At 49.9% G+C, this 21855-nt stretch overlaps 1 protein-coding gene and 1 non-coding gene across 3 annotated transcripts in view; both read right to left on the bottom strand.

Annotated features, from left to right (window-relative positions):
- Nucleotides 1–21855, bottom strand: part of RASSF3 (Ras association domain family member 3) — an 82833-nt gene that overhangs the window by 3087 nt on the left and 57891 nt on the right. Inside the window, exons 2-4 of one of the 2 annotated variants that reach the window (XM_036458947.2) lie at nt 8445–8552; nt 5158–5368; nt 2804–2913 (exon numbers count right to left, since the gene is read on the bottom strand). In XM_036458947.2, the coding sequence (XP_036314840.1) occupies nt 2804–2913; nt 5158–5368; nt 8445–8552 (429 nt within the window). The remainder of the gene's footprint in view (nt 1–2803; nt 2914–5157; nt 5369–8444; nt 8553–21855) is intronic. The other variant, XM_045588216.1, reaches the window with a different exon arrangement.
- Nucleotides 12236–12342, bottom strand: LOC118730979. Its single transcript, XR_004991703.1, has one exon. It is a non-coding gene; the product is annotated as a U6 spliceosomal RNA (small nuclear RNA).

Genomic DNA, 21855 nt, shown 5'->3' with positions numbered 1-21855 from the left:
CCCATCCGCCATTCCTGTCGGTGGTTCCAGTTGCCCCAGTCAATCCAGTCCACCATGGTCCAAACACATTAAATGGAATTCCAGAGATAAACAATGCGTAAGTCTTAAATCTCCGCCACCGTGAGAAGCAGGAAGAAATCTCGAGCCCCCCGGGCCACCCCTCCCAGCAAGGAGCCGCCCTTCGGCTGGCCTCCTCGCTGCATATGCTCCCGGCCCATTGGTCGGCAGCGCCTCAGTTCTCAGACTGAGGGTCCCCCAGACTGAGGGTCCCCCAGACTGAGGGTCCCCTGTCCGCGTGCTGGTGCTCACGTAACCCTTATCTTACAGCACAGCTCAGATTGATGCTGGCAGCTCAGATATGATGAAGAGAAGCAGTAAAGTGCTTCCTGTAAGTAAAAAGGGTTTGGTACTATCTGGGGTTCCGGTCATCCACTTGGGGGCCTACAGGCTAGGGAGGGCGACCATACTCAGTAAAACGCCAATCTGGTGATGACCCGCCCCTCCTGGGGATCACTCAATGCTTCCCTCGGTTGCTTCTGCGAAGTGTGAAAGACCCTCCCCTCTCTCACACTGTCCCCCTCACCTACGACCCCAAGTGGCTCTGCACATGTTTTCCCTTCCTCCACTTTGCCTGGCGAACTCCTACTCAAAACAATCGAGTCTCGGCTTAAATGCCACTTTCTCTAAGAAGCCTTCCGTGATTTCCTCCCTCCCCACCCCCGACCCAGGACGAAGTCTACTAGAAAGCTCTCACTGAGCACTGGTAACCCTGACCAAAAAAGACACAGGAATTATTATAATCATCTGCTGAGCATTCCTCTCACCTACACCAAGCTGTCATACCTTTCACTATTTTGGCTTTGTCTCTTGCCCTTGTGTTTCCGAGTTGTCCCTAGAAGCACTGGGTACTTAGAAGGCACAAAATCAATGTTTGTGGGTGGTTTTCCAGTTTTTCAGTAGAACAGTACATATCAAGAAGGGTATATGCATCGGCTGGGAGGACTTTTCAAACCTGACATCCTCCCCTCCCAAAAGGGGCCCTGGGTCCTGGCTGCGAGCTGCCACAGCCGATCCCGATGGGAATTCCCAGTGGGGAGGGGCAGGGGAGAGCTGGAGAGAATCCAATTCGGCAGACAGAGGGGACAGAGCAAAACCACCCAGTGGCTCCATGACAGAGGGGCCCCGGAGATGGGGATCATTATCAAAGGAAATGAGAAACATGGAACAGGAGGGTAAAACTTCCTACACTGGAATATTCTGTTAAACTTTAAACATTAACGTTTTACTTTTCACATATGTTCTCCAAAATAAAATAAGTTCCTCCCTCTTCCTGCCGGCTATGGATTTCTTCCCCCAATTTAGCTTAACCGTAAAACACTGAGAAATGAGAACACCATTCAGAGGTCTAATAAAGCAATTCAGAGCATTAAAACACAAGGTAAATTTCAAAACTATAACTCCCTCCCAGACAATAAATATGGCTCTGATTGCACTACCATGTGCAGTGTGTCAAGGCCCATGGCCAGGAAAATGAGACGTTAGCAAGGCGAGGCTGACGGGCACGTCCCCTGGCAGGAGAAACGCTGCCACGCGTCAAACCAAAGCCACGCCCCGTTTTCTCCCAAAAATGACGGTGAATTTTAAAACTCCAGAACATTAGAATCCAAAAGGAACTTCAAAAGTGCCCAAATAAAGTTACAATTCACATGGATGGACATAAGCATACTACTGTATTTACAAAGCATATTTACAGTCATTTCTAATTTGCAACTTAAAACCACCTTTTAAAGTCCTTAGTCCCACTTCTCAGATGTTAAAACTGAACCGAAGAGATTAGAGTTACCCAAGGTCATACTCCTAATCTAACGGAGGCGGAGTCCTGGTCCCCCTTTTTTTTTTTTAAATATACATTTTATTGATTTTTTTACAGAGAGGAAGGGAGAGAGATAGAGAGCTAAAAACGTCGATGAGAGAGAAACATCGACCAGCTGCCTCTTGCACACCCCCTACCGAGGATGTGCCCGCAACCAAGGTACATGCCCTTGACCGGAATCGAACCTGGGACCTTTCAGTCCGCAGACCGACGCTCTACCACTGAGCCAAACTGGCTTCGGCTGGTCCCCTAACTTTTTAACCCAGAAACCCTCTTCTCGCTGCATCACAAACTGGACAGTTCATACCATTTCCTGTTGCAGACAAAGGACGGAGACCTGGAGCCCGAGAGACTTGCTCAAGTGTCCTTTCAAAGGTGACACTTGATCTAGGGCGACAGTCCAAAGTGTTTTCTCCTCCAACTCACTGGCCTAAATACAACCCTCCCCGGAGGGAAAACGGCAAACGATGGCACATCCATAAACATAATTTCCTAATCATCTGGGCCAAGAGGAAAAAAAGGATCCTACAACCTTCAGTGTCTCTCCTGGTAAAGAGATCGAGTTCCCTTTTATTCCCCTTTGGAGTGAATTAGCCTGGAGACTTCGTTAGTGGAGAACATATGGAGAGTGTCAGCTTTCAAAGTTCGGCTGGATTAGAGGAATTCAGAGGTGGAGGGGCTGAGAATGACTCTTTGGGTGGAGATCCGGTGAAAACGCTGTTTCCTCCACCGCTGGAAGCGACAGGCCAAGGTAACGAGCGTGTAAAAGAAATGCTGTGGACTAACCCTGGGCTCATTCCCAACAATTCAAAAACACAGAAAGCCGCCCTCCGCAGGGCAACCCTCCCTCTCCCGACGGCAAACTCGCTCGGTTGGAGCCACAAAGCGGGACCAACTGGTGGGCACCGTTTAAAGCAGTCATGGACTTACCTCTCCGATTTCATGCTCGCGGAGAACAAAACTGAGCGTGTCTGTCCTGGGCCCGGCTGCCAAGCGCAGGTGGAGCGGGTGCTCCCGGTCCGAGAGCTTGCAGGCGTAGACTGGGTGAGGGGAGAGGAGCGGGTCATGGGCAGGCGCAGCATCGTTGCCCAGCCTCACCCCCACCACCCACCTCGGCATCGCTCCCCGGCCTCACCCCCACCACCCGCCTCGGCATCGCTCCCCAGCCTCACCCCCACCACCCACCTCGGCATCGCTCCCCGGCCTCACCCCCACCACCCGCCTCCAGGCCGCAGCACCAGCCCACACACCACCCTCCCCTCCTGTTACCAGCAGCCCGCAGGGGGATGAAAGCTATACTGTTTTCTTTCTAGCTGCACAATATAAACTACGCCTTGATCAAAAAGGCAATAATTTTCAAGAATTAATTTAAATGGATAATCCTCCCCCAAAATGGGCCTATAATTAATTCTGCTCCTCCCTTTAGAAAACAAGATTAAAAAAAAAAAAAAAAAAAAAAAACTTCTATAAAAAGGATCTGCAACCCCTTTAAAAACTATAAAAAGAGCCAAAACCGGTTTGGCTCAGTGGTTAGAGCATGGGCCTGAAGACTGAAAGGTCCCAGGTTCGATTCCTGTCAAGGGCGTGTACCTTAGTTGCGGGCACATCCCCGGTAAGGGGTATGCAGGAGGCAGCTGGTTGATGTTTCTCTCTCATCGATGTTTCTAGTTCTCTATCCCTCTCCCTTCCTTTCTGCAAAAAATAAAATATATTTTTTAAAAATAAATAAAAATATACCATCCAAAGAACATGAAGTCAGAGCTCCAGGAGCAAATCTCTGCAGATTAATTGAGGATCTGCAGCCACAAACAGAGTCAGAATACAAGCTTGGGTGACTTTAAGCACAGCTATATGCCTCATCTCCCTCTCCCTCTCTCTCTCTCTCTCTCTCTCTCTCTCTCTCTCGCGCGCGCGCGCACACACACACACACACACACACACACACACACACACACACAGTACTGGCATTGCCTGTAATGTTAAAAGATTTGCAGCCACGAAGGCAATATCTCAACAGGACTGCACAGCTGAAGTCCAGGTGAGTCAGCAAGTAAGCTGGCAAGATAAAAACGCCATCCGAGCTAATCTCCATTCCTTTGGCACTTCAGGTACAACTGCACTGCAGGTGCTCATTTCCCTCCAGAGGTGAACTTGCCCCCCTCACTGAGCCTGTGGCCTCGAGATGGGAACCTCCGTCCATCCAACCTCAGTCCATTCGCACCTGTATGCTGCAGGGCCCAGCCCATGCATGGTATGTGTTCCCAAAATGTGCATATACTCAGCAACTAGCTGGGTTCCGTCCTCATGCAACTGAGGGCATTCCAATCACGTTAGCATTACCTTTTTCTAGAGCTGCTTTAGGCTTTACCCCAGAAAAACTAGAGAAAGCAAACAGTTAGTTCTGCCTGACTGGCATGGCTCAGTGGTTGGGCGTTGACCTGTGAACCAGGAGGTCACGGTTCGATGCCCAACCAGGACACATGCCCAGGATGCAGGCTCAATCCCCATTGTGGGGTGTGTAGAAGGCAATCGGTGATTCTCTCATCATTGATATTTCTAGCCTCCCTCTCTCTTCCTCTCTGAAATCAATAAAAAAATATATATTAAAATTTTAAATAAAAATAAATAGCTGAGTTCTCAGTCACCATTTTCAAATGATTACTTAAGTCAATCATCACTCAATCACTGTTGTCCACGACTAGTATCAATTTCTGCCCGAGAACCTGACTCCACATAGAAATGTAATATTCTCTTTCTATCCACTGACTGTGGGTATTATGTTCAGAATGTAAGTGCCTCTGGGGGACTGGGTGCCAAAATGCCCCGGTGTAATGGCCAGAGGCAAGCCAGGGAGAGAGAAGAGCTGGGCTGGCCACGCACGCACGTTAGTCCGGATGTGCGGTCATACACACGGGCCTCCCCAGCCTCGGGGTCTCAGAACAAACCCACCAGGCCGCGCCCTGTTCCGCTGCGCCTCTAACCTGCAAACGTCAAGCGCGGGCATGCTTTTTGTCCTAAAGGGCCTTCAAACCGAAGTTTCCAGAGAAAACCAAAGCCATCTCCCTGCACAAAGGTGCTCATCACATGGGATGCCTGAGCTCTCCAGGTGCACACTGCCCAGCTCAAACCTACGGACAGCCAGCACGCACCGTCCACGCCCCCCAGAACTGTCCCGGCTCCCAGGTAACGGACGGACACGTCCACCAGCCCTCCTTCTGCCAACGGGCACAGGAGACAAAATTAAAGAAAGCAGAGGCCCCGTCCCTCCTGCGCGGGCCACGTACCTTGATCCTCCCGGTAACAGCGTTTATAAAGTGCAAACTTGGCGGGGCTCTCGGTCACGAGGAACTTCTTGAGCAGGGCCTCGATCACCTCCCCCACGGTGTTGGTGCTGCTGATGTGGAGCGTGTTCATGCAGCCGCTCGGAGACGCCTGCGGGGGCTTGCAGAGTTCCATCTGCACCTTGATGAAGCCAGTGTACGTCCCATTCGGATTCTGAAGCGGGAAGAAAAGCAAGCGCACTCTGAGCTGCACGGGTGGCGGCACTGGAGGGAAGGGTCAGATGAAGACAATACAAGGAAGGACGGGTTCTGTGGCCACACTTCACCAGAGAGCACTGCTCTGTGCATGACCTCTGAGGAGGTTACGCCCCAGCAAAGTGCTTCCAGAGGCAAGGTCTGCAGGGCAGATGTGGAGACAGCAGACGCCTCCCGACACAGGCCGACCGAAGCCCAGACCCACGCCTCTGAAGCTGCACGGGGGCCCCCAAGCGAGGGAGACAGCCCGCTGGAGCAGATGCTGGCCAAACCACAGGGCTCCTTAAGGCCTGGGGCACAGGCCTAGGCTCATGCACGAGGGAGAGACATCTGTAACTGGGACCAGCTCTGACAGAAAAGGAGAGTCACAAACGGGGCTTTGAAATACCTAAGCCAACAAGGAGGAGGCAGTAAGAAAACAAGCTCTGTCCTCCTGGCTGTTATGTTAGGCACTCGATTACTAATGTCACTGAATCTCTCTTACACAAATCACCCCACGGAGCACAGGGTATGCGATGGGCTTCAGGCACCTCAAGCAACTGTATTTTTAAAACAAATTCAAGCGACAGTGTGAACTATAGATATTATAATATAAGCAGCTGTCTTTTTCTATTTAACAGGGTATTTGTTTCCCTCTGTATATACAGTAGGTCCTCGGGTTACGTCGGAGATCCGTTTCTACGGCGACGTAATTTTCGCCGTAAGTGGGAACCCACCTACGCACGCACCTACGCACAGCAGTAATGAAGTGAAACAGTAAAAACACTTAAAAGATAACAATCCCTGACCTTTGCTTGTGGTAAATAAATAATAAAAAACATACAGCACATATGTACATACATCGAAATGACAGAACTTTTTTTTTTAAATAAATAAATGGGATGCTGAAACCGGTTTGGCCCAGTGGATAGAGCATCGGCCTGTGGACTGAAAGGTCCCAGGTTTGATTCTGGTCAAGGGCATGTACCTTGGTTGCGGGCACATCCCCAGTAGGGGGTGTGCAAAAGGCAGCTGATAGATGATTCTCTCTCATCAGTGTTTCTAACTCTCTATCCCTTTCTCTTCCTCTCTTTAAAAAACCAATAAAATATATTAAAAAAATAAAAATTAAAAAATTTTTGGGAGATGGCGATGTAACCACAAAACGACATATTTTTACTAGTTTTAGTTAGGATATAACTTTTATACAAAAAAAATCCCTGCATATATTTAATATATACAATTTGATGAGTTTTAGCACCTATCTTAACTTATGGTAGAATTACTATGTTTTAATGGCCAAGAATGGTAATAATGGTCTTGTTTTCACTTTCTATTTTACATTCAGTATATATATATATATATATATTTTTTTAAATATTGTAATCTTTTATTTAAATAAATTATCAGGTGTTATGTATAAATGACACAGTTAAAATAGGACCATGATCGGCAAACTGCGGCTCGCGAGCCACATGCAGCTCTTTGGCCCCTTGAGTGTGGCTCTTCCACAAAATACCACGGCCCGGGCGAGTCTATTTTGAAGAAGTGGCCTAAGAAGAAGTTTAAGTTTAAAAAATTTGGCTCTCAAAAGACATTTCAACCGTTATACTGTTGATATTTGGCTCTGTGGGCTAATGCGTTTGCCGACCACTGAAGTAGGACATTAAAAGACTCCTTTATGGCCCACTAAGGGTCTGGTGCACGGTATTCATGCACTTGGGGGAGGGGGTGGTCCCTCACCCAGCCCTGCACCCTCTCACAGTCTGGGACCCCTCGCCCCTCGCTCCTTACGGGCCCCCTGCAATGGAGGCGGGAGAGGCTCCTGCCACCACTGCTGCGCTCACCAGCTGTGAGCCCAGCTCCCTCTGTGGGAGCACACCAGGGGGCAGCTCCTGTGCTGAATGTCTGCCCCCTGGTGGTCAGTGCACATCATAGCGACCCATCGTTTGCCATTCAGTTAATTTGCATATTAGGGTTTGTTATATAGAATTAATTTTCTTCCTTTATTCAGGATCACTTTACAATACTAATTCACTTGTTCAGTCTGGTGGAAAGTAGTATACTACACTCAAAAAGTTTATCTATGAAAACATGGAAATTTGCATATTTTAATTTAACTTTACAGAAGGGCGGGGGGGGGGGGGCGGGTTGTGGAATTTCTCTACTTAAGATGAAAACTGTTTGAAAAAGGAGAACATCACCGCTGGAGTGATGAAGAGTAGCCCTGAGTTCATCTGCCCCTCTCTCCATCTTGGCAGAGCCCCACCAGGGAGGGATCTCTTATCGCAGGGTTTATATTTAAAAGCTCCTCCCCTGGGGTCACAGAACTCAGTAGGGCCTGTTCTAAACAGGTCAGCCTGTCCTTTGCTGAACTCGTCGGCTCAGTCAATAGGCTGAGAGGCAGGGGCCCAAGAGCCCTGGAAACCGGCACGAAGGGATGGCAGGTGCCGCAAGGAAAGTCCCCAAGTGGGGCAGGGCGGTAAGTACAGGTGCCAGTCTGAGTTAAAGGGACAGGAGCACTCCAGCTCGGTAGTCAGCGCTCCTCTCCTCTCCCAGCCCCGTGCTCCCCTCCGCGCTTCACACAGTAGGCACACTGTTGCAGGAGCTTGAATCAACAACACACAGGGAGCAGATACCGCATACCTCACCTTAGTCTCGATACCAGCTGAGAAAAGTCTGAGCTCAATTAGATTTCAGTCCATTGGCACAACCCCTTTTCCTGAAACTTCCAGATGTATTTACACAAGATAAACGTATGTAGGGACTCATGAGAATCTGAGTCACCACCTATATGTTAAACAGGCAAAGATTATACTCACTGCTATCAATCCTTTGGTGGGCACAGAATCTTTTAAAATTAAATGTAACTGATTTTGAGATAAAGCTACTTCAAAGGAATCTGAAAGACTCAGAAACATTTTCCTGTCCTACATACGAGGACCATTAACCTTCTGCAACTGTGACTCAGAGACTTTAAACAGAGATGGATTGTAACAGCAGCGACTTATTTGTTTTTTACCTCCGTCAACCTGGAGTGTGTCATGGGTGCTTACCAAGGTCATCTTCAGCTTGTCTGTCACTGCTAAATTGTACTTATGAATTTTCTCTTGGATTTCCTCTTTGCTGAGGTAATTGTGGGTTTCCTTCTCTTTCTCCACATCCTAGAAGAAAAACAAACCATGCCACATATGAGCAATCAGAGGAAAAATGCAGATAATTCAGAACTCTTGACACTTGAGATCATTATGACCAACTGTGAGATACTTTACCTGGAATAAATCTCTCTGTCTCTCTCTCTCTCTTTCTCTCTTTTTCTTTCCCCCCCTCTCACTTTCAAACTCTCATCTACCAACTATAGTTGTCATTCCTTTAGTCTTCCTGAGGGATATATCAAAAACTAATTTGTCAGCAGCTAAAAGCAACACTTCATTAAATACCGTTTTTTGCAAAACTGTCTTTGCTAATTTTCCCTTCTGCAAAAACACCATTCCCTAAAAGTACCTACTAGATTGCCTATTTCATTTAAACACTATATAAAGGCATATCAAAATCTTCTCTTTAGCAAATTCTATGACCTTTATGCTCTTACAGCTTTACAACAATGTACAGTAGTTAATAAAAGTTAACTGGCACTAATCACCGACCTGTCACATTACATACAATTACCAGAAGGAAATTTATTTTCCAAACAAATCCTCATGTCAAGATACAAGTAGCCAGACTCACCCACTCTCATCCCCTCCCCCTACCTCCCCACTCACTCTCTGCAGGGACAGCACCAGTTCAATGCTCGTATCCCTGTGAAGAACTCACTAGTCGTGTATTGTGTCCAAGAGCTCAGCCAGCGTATGGCATCATGCAAAGTCTACCATGTGATCGCCGTTGGCCAAGCTCTGTGACCCCTGGAAGGCAGGTATATCAGGCATCCGGCTTGTTTAACCAGGTAGGTGGTGTTATTTAGCCGCGTAGGTGTCATTATTACCGTTTCCCAACCATTTAACCAGGTAAGTGTTACTATTCCAGTTTCCCAATGAGATCAAGTTCCAAGCACTAAATTAACCTGCCAATAGGAACTTAACTAAATCTGTGGAAGCGATGGAACTTATCTGCAGTCAGATCCCAGAGCAACACCAAACACTGACTGAAACACTAAGTCCTCCCACAGACCGTCCTCACATGATCCTCGCGACAAAAGAGCTAATTAGCACCCGCGAGTTACAGACGCGGACGCTGAGACTCGCAGAAGTCCAGTGGCTTGTCTGGGTAACCCAACTAGTTAAGAGACCATGCTCAGTTTTAATCCAGGTCCTCCGCGCTGTGTCCACCACCCGAACAGGTGCCCTCGGTTCCCACGCGGGTGTTGGAAAACTTAAAGGCTACAAAATCACATCCGAACCAGAGGAGCAACTCAGACAAGAAGACGGAACCCTAGCTATCTCCAAGACAAAAGCGGAAGAGCACTTAAAATCGAATGATTTACCCCCCCCACCACCACCAATTAAACCTTTGAAGAGGGGCCATGGTCCCAGCCGAATCCACAGCACCGTCCTCCCGGCTGGGGTCCACCCAGGCAGCCCTTGTCCCACTGCTCCCTGGGAGCCGGCGTTCCACACACCGGCTCCCACACACGGATGGGCAGGATGGGCAGGTGCCGGGCGTGCACGGCCGCCGTGAAGACGTAAAATGGCTCCTGATCGGTTCAGGAGCTTTGATTCTAGACCCTGAGAGGGGTGTGCTGACTCTAAATGATCTCAGAAACTTTTCCGTGTCCGCACTGTCCTGGCAGGCCGCGTTGGGTAATCAATACCAAGGCAGAATGGTCTTCTCCTCGTTTCAGGGGCCGGCCTCAAATTCCCCTGGGAACATTCTATCTGCCACTGTAAAGCCCAAAGCAATCCCATTGTTTGGTGTCACTGGTTGGGGGGGGGGGGGGGGGGAGATATAAATAAAAGGTGTCTATTAAAATAACGTTCCAGAAGCTTCAATGAGTATTTCCAAGGGAACTTAACGCCAGCAGTGGACACTGGTTTCTTTCATGTCAGAACGGGAGAAGCTCTCCTGATTGGAAAACTTTCAAACTGTTTATTTACCCCTTGAAAGGAGACCCCCTTTCCTCTCAGACAAGAAGGAATCCCCACCCGTCCTCCTCCAAATACAGTGCCTTCGGGGATGCAGCTGTCTCAGCGGGAAGGAGGAGGGACCCTGGAAACCAGAGAGACAGCAGGAACAGGGGCACCAAGAGAGAAAGCAAGGAGCGGGTTAACAACAACCAGTGCGGAGGGCGCGGAGCAGATAACACAGTGTAAACAGTCATCTTTAATTGCAACAGCGAGGAGAGGAAACGGTGGGGCGCAGCGTCTGGGAACCCGTCGAGTGTTGTTCTTGGCAGCCGGAGGTATGGTGCCACCCCCGAGGGTGTCCGACTGGGAAGCTGAAGTCATCTTCATGAGCCACTTTTATACTCCCCACACCCTCCCGTTTCTCAGAGGGGGGGTTCTTCCACGCAAAATCACAAACCCCACACTCTCCTCTCATGTTTTCATCCAGCAAGCCGGTGAGGGCAGCTCTTGGGTTAGCTTTAGTTCCTGGGTGGGGTCACATGGCTGGGGTTTTTTTTTCCACACGAGCCCCCCCCCCTCCATCCCCCCCGTAAACGTTCTCAGAGGGACACACCCTGCCTCACAGACACCAGGAAGCCCCTATGCAGGGTGGCCGGACCTCAAGTGAAAACAGCTCACAAGATCTCCCAAGAATATACCTCTGCAGACATGGGCAAAGGAGAATTGTTTATACTGATTGCCAACTTCTCTGTAATTATGTCAAAACTTAAAAAAAAAAAACAACAACAACAACAACTTAAAAATATAACAGAAAAAAACAAAACAAAGGGAGTGACTGTGTTGAAGAGAGCGAGTGAACGAGCGAGGAGAAGAAGAATGTGTTTCTCCCACCCCCTCTGTGTCAGTCTACTGAGGGCACGTGGCCCGCGGCTCCTCAGAAAGGGGTCTGGGTCACGGCCTGCCGAGTCCCAGCTGTGTGACCACAGGCAAGTTATCCAACCTCTCTGAGCCTCCGTTTACTCATCACATTAAAATGTTATGAAAATACAATACCATCTATTATTCAACAACTCTTTACTGAGTGCCTACTGGAGCCTGGCTCTGTGCCAGGCACTTAAGGCTGGGAAGACAGTTGTGGTCACTGCCTTTCTTGGATGACAGCCTACTGAAGTCTGTCCTATTTCCCCCACTCCACCCCCCTTGGGTCTTTTGGTTTTTATGGGTGTTGTTTTGTTTTGTTTTTGCATCACAAACCTCTTTATGAAGTAAAGCTACTGACCTTTCTTTTCAAACTAGAGGCCTGGTGCACAAAATTCAGCCCGGCCTGCGCCCTCTCGAATCTGGGACCCCTCAGGTAGGGTCCCTAGGCCTTGCCAGCGTCCAGGGCCTATCGATCAGGGCCTATCAGAGCTTTCCTTCCCCAGCTGCCGGCAACTGGCCCCGCCCCTACTGCCACTGCCTGCCATCTGTGCTGTGCTACTCCCTCCCCCCACCCCCACCAGTCACCTCCCTCTGTGGGCACCAGGCATGGGGTGCGATTGTTTGGCTGGCTTGGGCCTCCCCCTGCAGGGTGATCAAAGAGCCCTCCCCACCCCCCATCCCCCATAGACTGCCCTGCTGGCCGGTGGTCTGGGCCTCCCTCTGCAGGGTGACTGTGGGGCAATAGCAGGACCCTGACCTTGGCTGGCCTGGCGCCAGTGCATGTCATAGCGTGGTCATCCATCCGGAAGGTCACCCAGACAGTCGTTCTGCTGTTTGGTTAATTTGCATATTATGTGTTTATTATAGATATTGAATGCTTCCTGAGTTTATGTCCCACCCTTGTACAAGGACCATGCTAATCTTCTCTGTATCGTCCCAATTTTACTAGATGTGCTGCCAGAGAGAGCTCTACTGACCCTCTTTGAAAAAAAAATGCAAATAGCCTCGGTTCTCCAACTGAGTGCTTGGTGACAGGGGCGAGGCCGACACTCAGTCACCATCTCTCCATGGTGGTCCCACCGCTCTCACAGGTGCTGCTCGGACCCTGGCCAGGTCTGGGGTCCGGCCCAGGGCAGTGGAGAAGGGGAAACGTACTAAGGCCAACAGGTGCTTGTGCTCTCTCTAATTGAGACTAGGTTCCAAACTCAAGGATTCCTCCTTTCCATCTCATTTCCAGTTGTGGAAACAGGCAATCACCTACTGATGTCTCAAGTGGTACCCAGTGCAACACAGACAGGACAGGTGCCAGTCTTATGCTGGGCACCCTTCGCCCTAAGCCTGCACTTCCTGGGAGCAGCGGGCCCTCCCTGCAAATGGAATTCCGGGGCAGCCCAAACGGAATGGAGACCCAGCAATGATGCCATTCGAGGTCTTCCTTCCAGGCTCTGTTCCAACAAACACCCCAAAGCAGCAAGGACCGACCAAAACAGAACCATCTTCCCCGGGAGACCTCTCCCTCCCCCAGGTCAGGGAGGGGCCACAGAGCACATCATTGCTGTTCACGCTGTAGCGCAGTATGGAGCCAGCGATTCCCAGGAGCCTGAGAGCACGCTGTTTGAGGACTCCAAAGAAATCTTCAACAAGTCCAGTTCAACACTCCTGAGTTAGATTTTAAAATATGAATATGACTGGCAGGGGAAAGCTGTCCCGCCATGTAGGTCGGATGTGGAAACCCTGGGATGGATACAGGAAGGGCTGTCACACACAGCTCCACCGGGAAAGCCGAGGAGGGCTTTTCAGGCCGGGAGCCCGCGGTGCTCAGCCCTCAGGACTGTGTGTGGACAGGTTTATATGGACAGTCATGATGTCACTTCCGATACCGTAAGATTTTTATTTTGTTGCATTTAAAATCGTTTTATTTCCACAATCCTGGTGCCATGAGACGTTAAAATGGACAGGGGCACGGGGGCCCAGAAAGTCCCGCATGAGGATCTGCACCACCGGGCCGCACGGTGCTCCCCAGCAGCGTGTGTGTGTGTGTGTGTGTGTGTGTGTGTGTGTGTGTGTGTGTGAGCGCGCATGCGCACACCATGGGGGAGACGTGCTGAGCCTGCGCTCCTCCCACGTGTCTCTCTCGGTGCTCGACTGGACAGTGTGGACGAGAAAGTAGTGTGCCTAGGTGCATCGGAGAACGAGGAAGGAGAAACCCAGGAGAAAGCAACATCAAATACTATGCTGAGGTGGAAAGACACTGTTCTAGCCCCAAGCAGGCAGCTCCGTTGGTTGGTGTGTTGTCCCACACACCAAAAGGTTCCGGGTTCGATCCCGGGTCAGGGCACGTACAGGAGGCAGCCGATCAATGTTTCTCTCCTCTCTCGCTCATCAATAAACATACCCTTGGGTGAGGATTAAAAACAACAACGAGAAACGACAACTGTCCTAGAGCACACAGGATTCTACTCCTGAAGGGAAGAGATCGGAACAGCTGTTTCTGGGGAGCAGGGCGCTGCTGTTCTTGACCTTAAAAGCACATGTGCTGCTGGCCGCTGTGTTCTCACGGTACCAGCCCTGCCCGCCAGCCGGTGCCATGTCTACAGACGCTTATCTTGGTGTCCAGCCATGGCAGCTGATTCATCCTGTCCACACTAGGGTGTTTTGTCCTGCCAAATGGGAAGGTTTTTATTTTTATTTTTATTTTATTTTTTACAGAGAGGAAGGGAGAGGGATACAGAGCTAGAAACATCAATGAGAGAGAAACATCAATCAGCTGCCTCCTGCACACCTCCTGCTGAGGATGTGCCTGCAACCAAGGTACATGCCCTTGACTGGAATTGAACCTGGGACCCTCCAGTCCGTAGGCCAATACTCTATCCACTGAACCAGGAAAGGGGTGTTGTGTGTGTGTGTGTGTGTGTGTGTGTGTGTGTGTGTGTGTTTAATGGGAGGATGTAGAGAGCTAGGTTTCTATTTCTATTAATGTGAGGATTCAGAGATTCAACTTGCCCAAATTCAGCTTGTCCGCAACTCTTCTATGCAGCCATATAAGATGTTTGCTGTTTATAATATTTCCAAAGAAAAAGGAAGGGAGGACTGTAACAGCCCCCTCATCGGCCTTCAACCAAGAGGGCATCACTGGGTAGAAAAGGTAAATGGCGGGCAGTGCACACAACACTGCCGAACGGAAGAGCCACACTCCCAGAATGCCCCGGGGTGCTCTATGGACAGACAGGGCACTCCCGCCTCCTTTCCCAGAGTTCACTTTTTAAAGCATATTTCTATTGATTTCAGAGAGGAAGGGAGATGGAGAGAGAGAGATGGAAACATCAATGATGAGAGAGAATCACTGATCGGTTGCTTCCTGCACGCCCCCTACTGGGCATGTGCCCTTGACCAGAATCAAACCCGGGACCTTTAGTCCGCAGGCTCATGCTCTATCCACTGAGCCAAGTCGGCCAGGGTCCAAATTTTTTTTTTAATATATATTTTTATTGATTTCAGAAAGGAAGGGAGGGAGGAAGGGAAGAGAGAAACATCAAAGATAAGAGAGAATCACTGCCTTCTGCACACCCCACACTGGGATTCGAGCCCACAGCCCGAGCACATGCCCTGACTGCGAATCGAGCTGTGCCCTCCTGGTTCACAGGTCAAGGCTCAACCACTGAGCCTCACCGGCTGGGCCCAAAGTAATTCAGAATGCTGAAGGCTCTGGCAAGTCCTGCAGGTAAGAACCCTGTGGAAACACCAGCAAGGAAACTTTAGAACAGGCTTAATAATGTTACAAGTGTGGCATTTATTAATTATGAGCTAACGGGTACATTATACAAAAGGACAGATATTTCTCTTATTAATTATTCTCTTCATAAGCAGTTTCTGTATTCATTAGGGAACATTAGGACACCCAAACCACATCTGTTGAATGTGACAATTTTAAATAACCTCTCTGTCCCCAAGGCTACTTGTTAAATAACAAAGGGGGCAGCAAAAGGGAGTCTAGGTGGGTATTTTAGATAGCTTCCAAAAAAATGGACTTCCAAAATAGAACTAGGCAGCAGCCTTATAAGGATGCATCATGGTACTAGCCTCCTCTCACATACTGGTGCGGGAGGCAGATCAAAGTGTGCCATCTGCTGCCTTTCAGCTCTCCCGGCCTGCCCCCCCCCCCCCCCGCCCTCACACAGCCTCCCACTCAGTCACACCTGACTCCCCGAGAGCACCCTGTGCACCTCACCCTGCTCCTCACCTCCTGACCCTCCGGTGAAGGCCCGCCCCCCCCATGAAGCAGGCCTAGCCGCTCTCCTCTCTGTCTTAGGAACCCCCATGGCGCCCATCCATGCGGATTTAGCATCCACAGCACCTCCAATGTTGGCTGGGTCTATGTTTACTTTTAAAAATATATATATTTTATTAATTTTTTACAGAGAGGAAGAGAGAGGGACAGAGAGATAGAAACATCGATGAGAGAGAATCATCGACCAGCTGCCTCCTGCACACCCCCTACTGGGGATGTGCCCGCAACCAAGGTACATGCCCCTGACGGGAATCGAACCCGGGACTTCTCAGTCCGCAGGCCGATGCTCTACCCACTGAGCCAAACCGGTTTCGGCTGTGTTTACTCTTGCCTCCCAACAAACCAGCCGTGTCTTGAAGTCTCTCACTTCCCACACTGAGCTGGAACTCGCCGGACGCTGGGCCCAGAGGAGCCGCCGCACTCCTCTCTGCACGGTTCTGTCCGCTCAGAGCCCACAGCTACAAGGCAGCATTTGCGGTCAATCCTCTTTTGTACATCTTATCAATCTGCATGGTGTTGTGGTTTTTTTTTTTTGGTTTTTTTTTTGGGGGGGAGGTTTGTTTGCTTCTCCAAACTGAATGAATCTGCAAGGGCACACAAAAGGCCTTTATAACAGCGGATACAGTTTTATGCGCTTCTGCTATCCATTTGCACCATCAAAGCAGCGCGCCCTTCAAAGCGTGCCCCTTCAATGCCCGCGCACACCCGGGCAGCCAGCGCCGGCGGGGGCCCAGCACGTTCGTAAGATTAATTGCCGCTGTGATACACATTAAAGGAGTTTCATCTGGGCCTTCCATGACCTCACTTTTCAAACCCCCCCATGACCAGCCTGCCATACCCTATAAGGCTGTGCTTTAAAAACTGGGTCGCGTGCCAACAGTCAAACAGCCGCTCGTTTGTTTGGAGCCAGAAAACAAACTTGGAGGTGGGCCGTCTCCCCGGAGCGCCCCTGCCTGAGGGCCCAGCCTCCAGGCTTACCAGATTACACCGGACTGAGAAATCGCAGTTTGACATGCTTCCAAGGCGAGTCAATTAAGATGCTATTCATCTCCGAAAGGTGATACATTTCACAACTGGTTTAACTTTCTTCCAATTCTAGGTGAGCTGGGTTACAAAGAAAGCTTATTACAGGCCTCCGAGCCTCGCACACCCGGCCCAGCCAATCCGCTCGGACCATTGAGGAAGAATGTGGCGGAAGGTGAGTCAGCGCTCCTAGCCTCAGCACACCTCTTGCGAGGTCTCAGGAGCGAGGGATTCTTAGCTTTTCAAAGTCAGGCCCGTTCCCCAGGACTCCGTTTCCCTGGTTATTGAGAGAGCACTAAGGCCTGGCCACGTCGCTCGGTTGGCTGGAGCATCGTCCCAATATGCCAAGGTTGCAGGATCTATTCCTGGTCAATGCACATACAAGTCTCAACCAATACATGCATAAGTAACGGAACAACAATTCTCTCTCTCTCTCTCATCAAGAAATGTTTTTAAATGACAGCATCTGGACACTCAGCAATAAGTTTTCTAATGCTCTATCCAGGGGTCCTCAAACTTTTTAAAGTGGGGGCCAGATCACGGTCCCTCAGAGAGCTGGAGGGCCGGACTATATGAACTACTAATTCCTACTGTAACACCTCGGCTGCGCTCACTGCCCAAAAAACCTGGCGGGCCGGATCAGACTCCTCTGCGGGCCACATGTGGCCCGCGGGCCGTAGTTTGAGGACGCCTGTATGCCATCTACACTACCCTGATCAAGTGCCTACAAAGTCAGTCCACCGGGTACTGTGAAAAGTACCTGGAAGCTGAAGCCGGTTTGGCTCAGTGGGTAGAGCGTCGGTCTGTGGACTGGGGGGTCCCAGGTTTGATTCCGGTCAAGGGCATGTGCATTGGTTGCGGGCACATCTCCAGTAGGGGGTGTGCAGGAGGCAGCTGGTCTATGATTCTCTCTCATCGATGTTTCTAGCTATCTATCCCTCTTCCTCTCTGCAGAAAATCAATAAAATATATATATATATATATATATATATATATATATATATATATATATATATATATATATATATATATATTTTGTAACAGAAAAAGAAAAAAGAAAAGTACCTGGAAAAGTAAGTGTAGAGGTTGTGGAGAAGCCAGAAGGGAAGTGAGATTGGCACTCCAATGCGGGCACGTGCACAAGGCCACCCCAAACTCTGGCTAAAAGCATCTCACAGCCCAGGCTCTGCAGGTCGTCCGGCAGCCGCCCATGTCATCTGGCTACAAGCAACCAAAACCGTGACTTTGGCGCCACAGCCCACTGCTTCAGGTTAGCTCCGGAACATGAGAGGCTCTGACCAAGGTCAGAGTTTGAAGGTCAGGCCCACAGGCTCCTTTATGGGACCTTGGAACCTTTGAACCTGGGCAATAAGGGGCTTTCCGGAGAAAGGAAATGAGCAGGCTCATTTGGAGGCGAGCCAGACAGGAAGCGCTGAGGAACGCCGCGGCAGCCAGGGGGAGGCAGGTGGGGCCCATCTGGGCAAACACAGCAGCCTGGCCGCCCCGGCTCCACCACCAGCAGGAATCTGAAAGCCAGGGCAGAGGCTTGCAACAAACTGACACACCACCTTGCAAGCTGGAGCCTAATTTGATCAAAGGACAGTCTCAGGAATTAGAAATGTCTGTAGACCAGCACTCCGAGAACAACGATCAAAAGCAAGCTTCTCCAACGATTTGATGTCTTTCTTCTTCCTCACCAATTATACTGTGGGGTCTAAGATGCCACCACATAATAAAAGAGTTAGTAGCACCTTGGGCCCTTATAGTTTCAGGCAACACAGGGCTTAAAAGTTTATTACAGGCAACAACTTCCTTGGTTCGGGATGACAATGCCCAGGGAGACAGTCACTTTTAAACGGAGGCCTGGGTTTGTAAATCCTCAGTTCTCACTCATCGCAGCCTTACCCATGAATGCACTAGTCCGCACACGTGCCTGCTGCTCTCTCAGACCATCCGAGGTCCAGGGACGGCACCACAGGCGCGTTAGAGAAGAGGCAGCACTTCTAAGCCAGATGTCCAGACCATGAGCGTTTTTCCTTTTAAATAGACAAATTTGAAAGTCTGAAGGGGCGCACAAGAAGTTAAACTGTTTTTATATCGCTCTTGTTCCCATTAATCCAATCCGCCCCCTCTTCCCGAATTCCCCTCCTCCCCAGCCCCACCCGCCACTCGAGATGGCTCTTTAGATTGCGTCTGTTCCTGGCCTTTAAAAGGCATAGCTGAAGGACCAAGCGTACAAGGCCTCATTCTTCTGCCGCAGGCAGTGCATGACGGAGAACAAAGGGAGGCACCGCGCTGCCCTCCTCGGCCTGTGCAGGGAGCGGGCAGGGAGAGCGCCTGTGTGGCCAGCTCCGCCCTGGTGGCCATTTCTCTCCCAAGTGCAGCCCAGGGTGTGGGGTTTATCTGAGGAACCCCGTCCTCTGGAGTACTTAAAAGATATGGTCGAGCCGAGGCCGGTTTGGCTCAGCGGATAGAGTGTCGGCCTGCGGACTGAAAGGTCCCGGGTTCGATTCCAGTCAAAGGCATGTATTATACCTTGGTTTCGGGCACATCCCCTTTGGGGGTGTGCAGGAGGCAGCTGACTGATGTTTCTCTCTCATCGATGTTTCTTACTCTCTATCCCTCTCTTCCTCTCTGTAAAAGAAAAAAAAAAAAAAATCAATAAAATACAGTTTAAAAAAAAAATATGGTAGAGCAATTCAAATAAAAGTCAGGTGGATTAGGACCAAAAGAGCTACACATAAGCAATGTCTGAAGACACTCTTTTCCACAGAAATCCTCTCCTGCCCTCCAGCTTCGCTGTGGATGGGGTGAAAAACCCAAAAGTCACGGGGAGGGCGAATGTCAGGGGCACATGGCTGCTCAGTCAGCGGCTTGGGGTGTGTCAGGCGACAAGCAAAGACCAGAGACCACGGAGGCAGATCCACTGCTGGCAGAACTGCCAGGGCCTGGCACCCCTGGCCCACCTCCCTGAACCCAGTCAGCCCCCTCCCCCCACCCCCCCACCTCCCCACCCCCCCGACACTGGAGGGTTCAGGCAGTGCCCAAAACAAACACTTGAACTTTATACTTAGAAGAGGGGAAAAATAGCTTTTCGGCGCACCTCCCCCATGTGGCTTCCCTTTCCTTTCTAGTCTCTCTCCCAAAGCCAACCCAAGTCCCTGGGAGGGAGGTGACCGTGCTGCTCTCAGAGAATCTCACCGAGGCTCCAGGCGCTGCCACACCCTCCACAACCTGGCTCCCAGTCCTAACAAAACCCAGTGATGGGGTGTTACCATTATCTCTGTCCTGTGAATAGGAAAATGGAGGCTTAGGACTGACGTGTCCATGGACCTGCAGGTAGGTCAGAGGCTGAGCAAGGTTGGTCTTCCGTCTGATTCAAAGCCAATTAAGCCAAGAAAGCAAGAGGAGGAAGAACCTTGGATAAGAACAGGGACAGCGGCCCAGACCCTCAGGTGAGGGCGTGGCTGGCTTTTGGAGGCTTAGTTGTTTTGATTACAGTCTTCAACCTGAATTTTGGAGAGTGAAGTACTAATCGCATCAGGACCACAGAGAATTATAGTTTAACAATTAGAAATTGTATGCCCAGCATTAAGGAAATAGATAAAGACATTCAGATCTTAAAAGGGCCGATAGCCCTAGCTGGTTTGGCTCAGTGGATAGAGCATCCAGCTGGTGGACTTTAGGATCCCGGGTTCAGTTCTGGTCAAGGGCCTGGGTTGCGGGCTCGATCCCCAGTAGGGAGCTTGCAGGAGGCTGTCAATCAATACTTCTCTCTCATCATTGATATTTCTCTCTCTCCCTCTCCCTTCCTCTCTGAAATCAATAAAAAATATATATATTTCTTTTTCTAAAAGGTGGGGTCTGTACAGGAGCTGTTTATATGAAGCCTACAGAAGAAAAGGTGGTGGTTTTTTGTTTTTTTAAAGAATATCTTTTTATTGGTTTCAGAGAGTAAGGGAGAGGGAGTGAGAGATAAAAACATCAATGATGAGAGAGAATAATTGATAGACTGCCCCCTGCAATGCCCCACACTGTGGACTGAACCTGAAATTCAGGCACGTGCCCTGACCAGGAATTGAACCATGACCTCCTGGCTCATAAGTCAACACTCAACCACTGAGCCATGCCGGCCAGGCCAGAAGAGGTTTTAACACTGTATCTAATATGATAAACTATGTGCCAAAAGACTAGAACTATTCCCAAATGCTAATAGTGTTTATGCCTGATTGGAGAGATTTCAGATGGTGTTTTTCTTCTTTTCTGTACCAAACTTCCCCCATGCCTGTATGACTGTGAATCAGGAAAGAAGTAAAATCTAAAGGGGGTAGGGGGGAGAGAGAGAGACTTTCATGTATAAAAAATAAAATTAAACAGCAACCTTAGAGACAAAAGTAAACACAAAGCAATTCAGCACTTTGCCAGGATAACTGAGCACCCTTTGATGTGCCGCCCCCACTGACAAACGCCAACATTGAGAACAGAAGCCTGGAGGTGGCAAAGCTATACCTCTCCTCCATGCTGACAGCCAATGGCACTTACAGGAGGGAAGGGCGAGAGAGCAAACCAGAGAGAGATCTCCAAGGTAAAAACAGCCCTTGTCATCTGGGAAATAAAAAAGTCTTTTCCTTTTGTTAAAATCGTACTGCTATTGGCAACAACTGCCAGAAGGAAAGGTAGGTTTTTAAAATATCATCGTATCAATGCACCAATTTATAGATCACAGCTACCCCCGACAGCTGTCCTGAACGCCAGTAATTTTTTTTTTGGGGGGGGGGGGGCGGGGTGACGCACACAATTCGCATTTTCTTTGTGGTGCTGCTGGTTTAACCTGAGGGCTCACACGCCCTCGGGCTGTTTTCCTCCTGGCGTGCGCAGGAAGTGCCCTGGGCCCCACCTTTCCTCTGCCAGGCCAGCTCCACCCCCACCGCCAGGGCCGGGCCAGGTCAGTCCCGCCCGGGAGGTGGCGGGGCCTGGACAAGGAGAGGGGCAGCTCATCTGGGAAGCATAAAAGTAAAACCTGATTTGCTTATTTTCTCGAACGTGTTCGCTAACACGAAGGGCCTGAACAGTGAGGATCCACACTGTTCACAGCTGTACTGCCCCAACCGGAAGAGCTGGGCGGGAAGCCAGGAGCAGACACTCAGAGAGAAGTCCGCACCCGGAGCTCCG

The sequence above is a fragment of the Pipistrellus kuhlii genome, unplaced genomic scaffold, assembly GCF_014108245.1.
Source record: "Pipistrellus kuhlii isolate mPipKuh1 unplaced genomic scaffold, mPipKuh1.p scaffold_m20_p_3, whole genome shotgun sequence".
Taxonomy (NCBI): domain Eukaryota; kingdom Metazoa; phylum Chordata; class Mammalia; order Chiroptera; family Vespertilionidae; genus Pipistrellus; species Pipistrellus kuhlii.
Note: the sequence above shows the minus strand (reverse complement) of the source record. Positions and strands in the feature narration are given on the sequence as shown.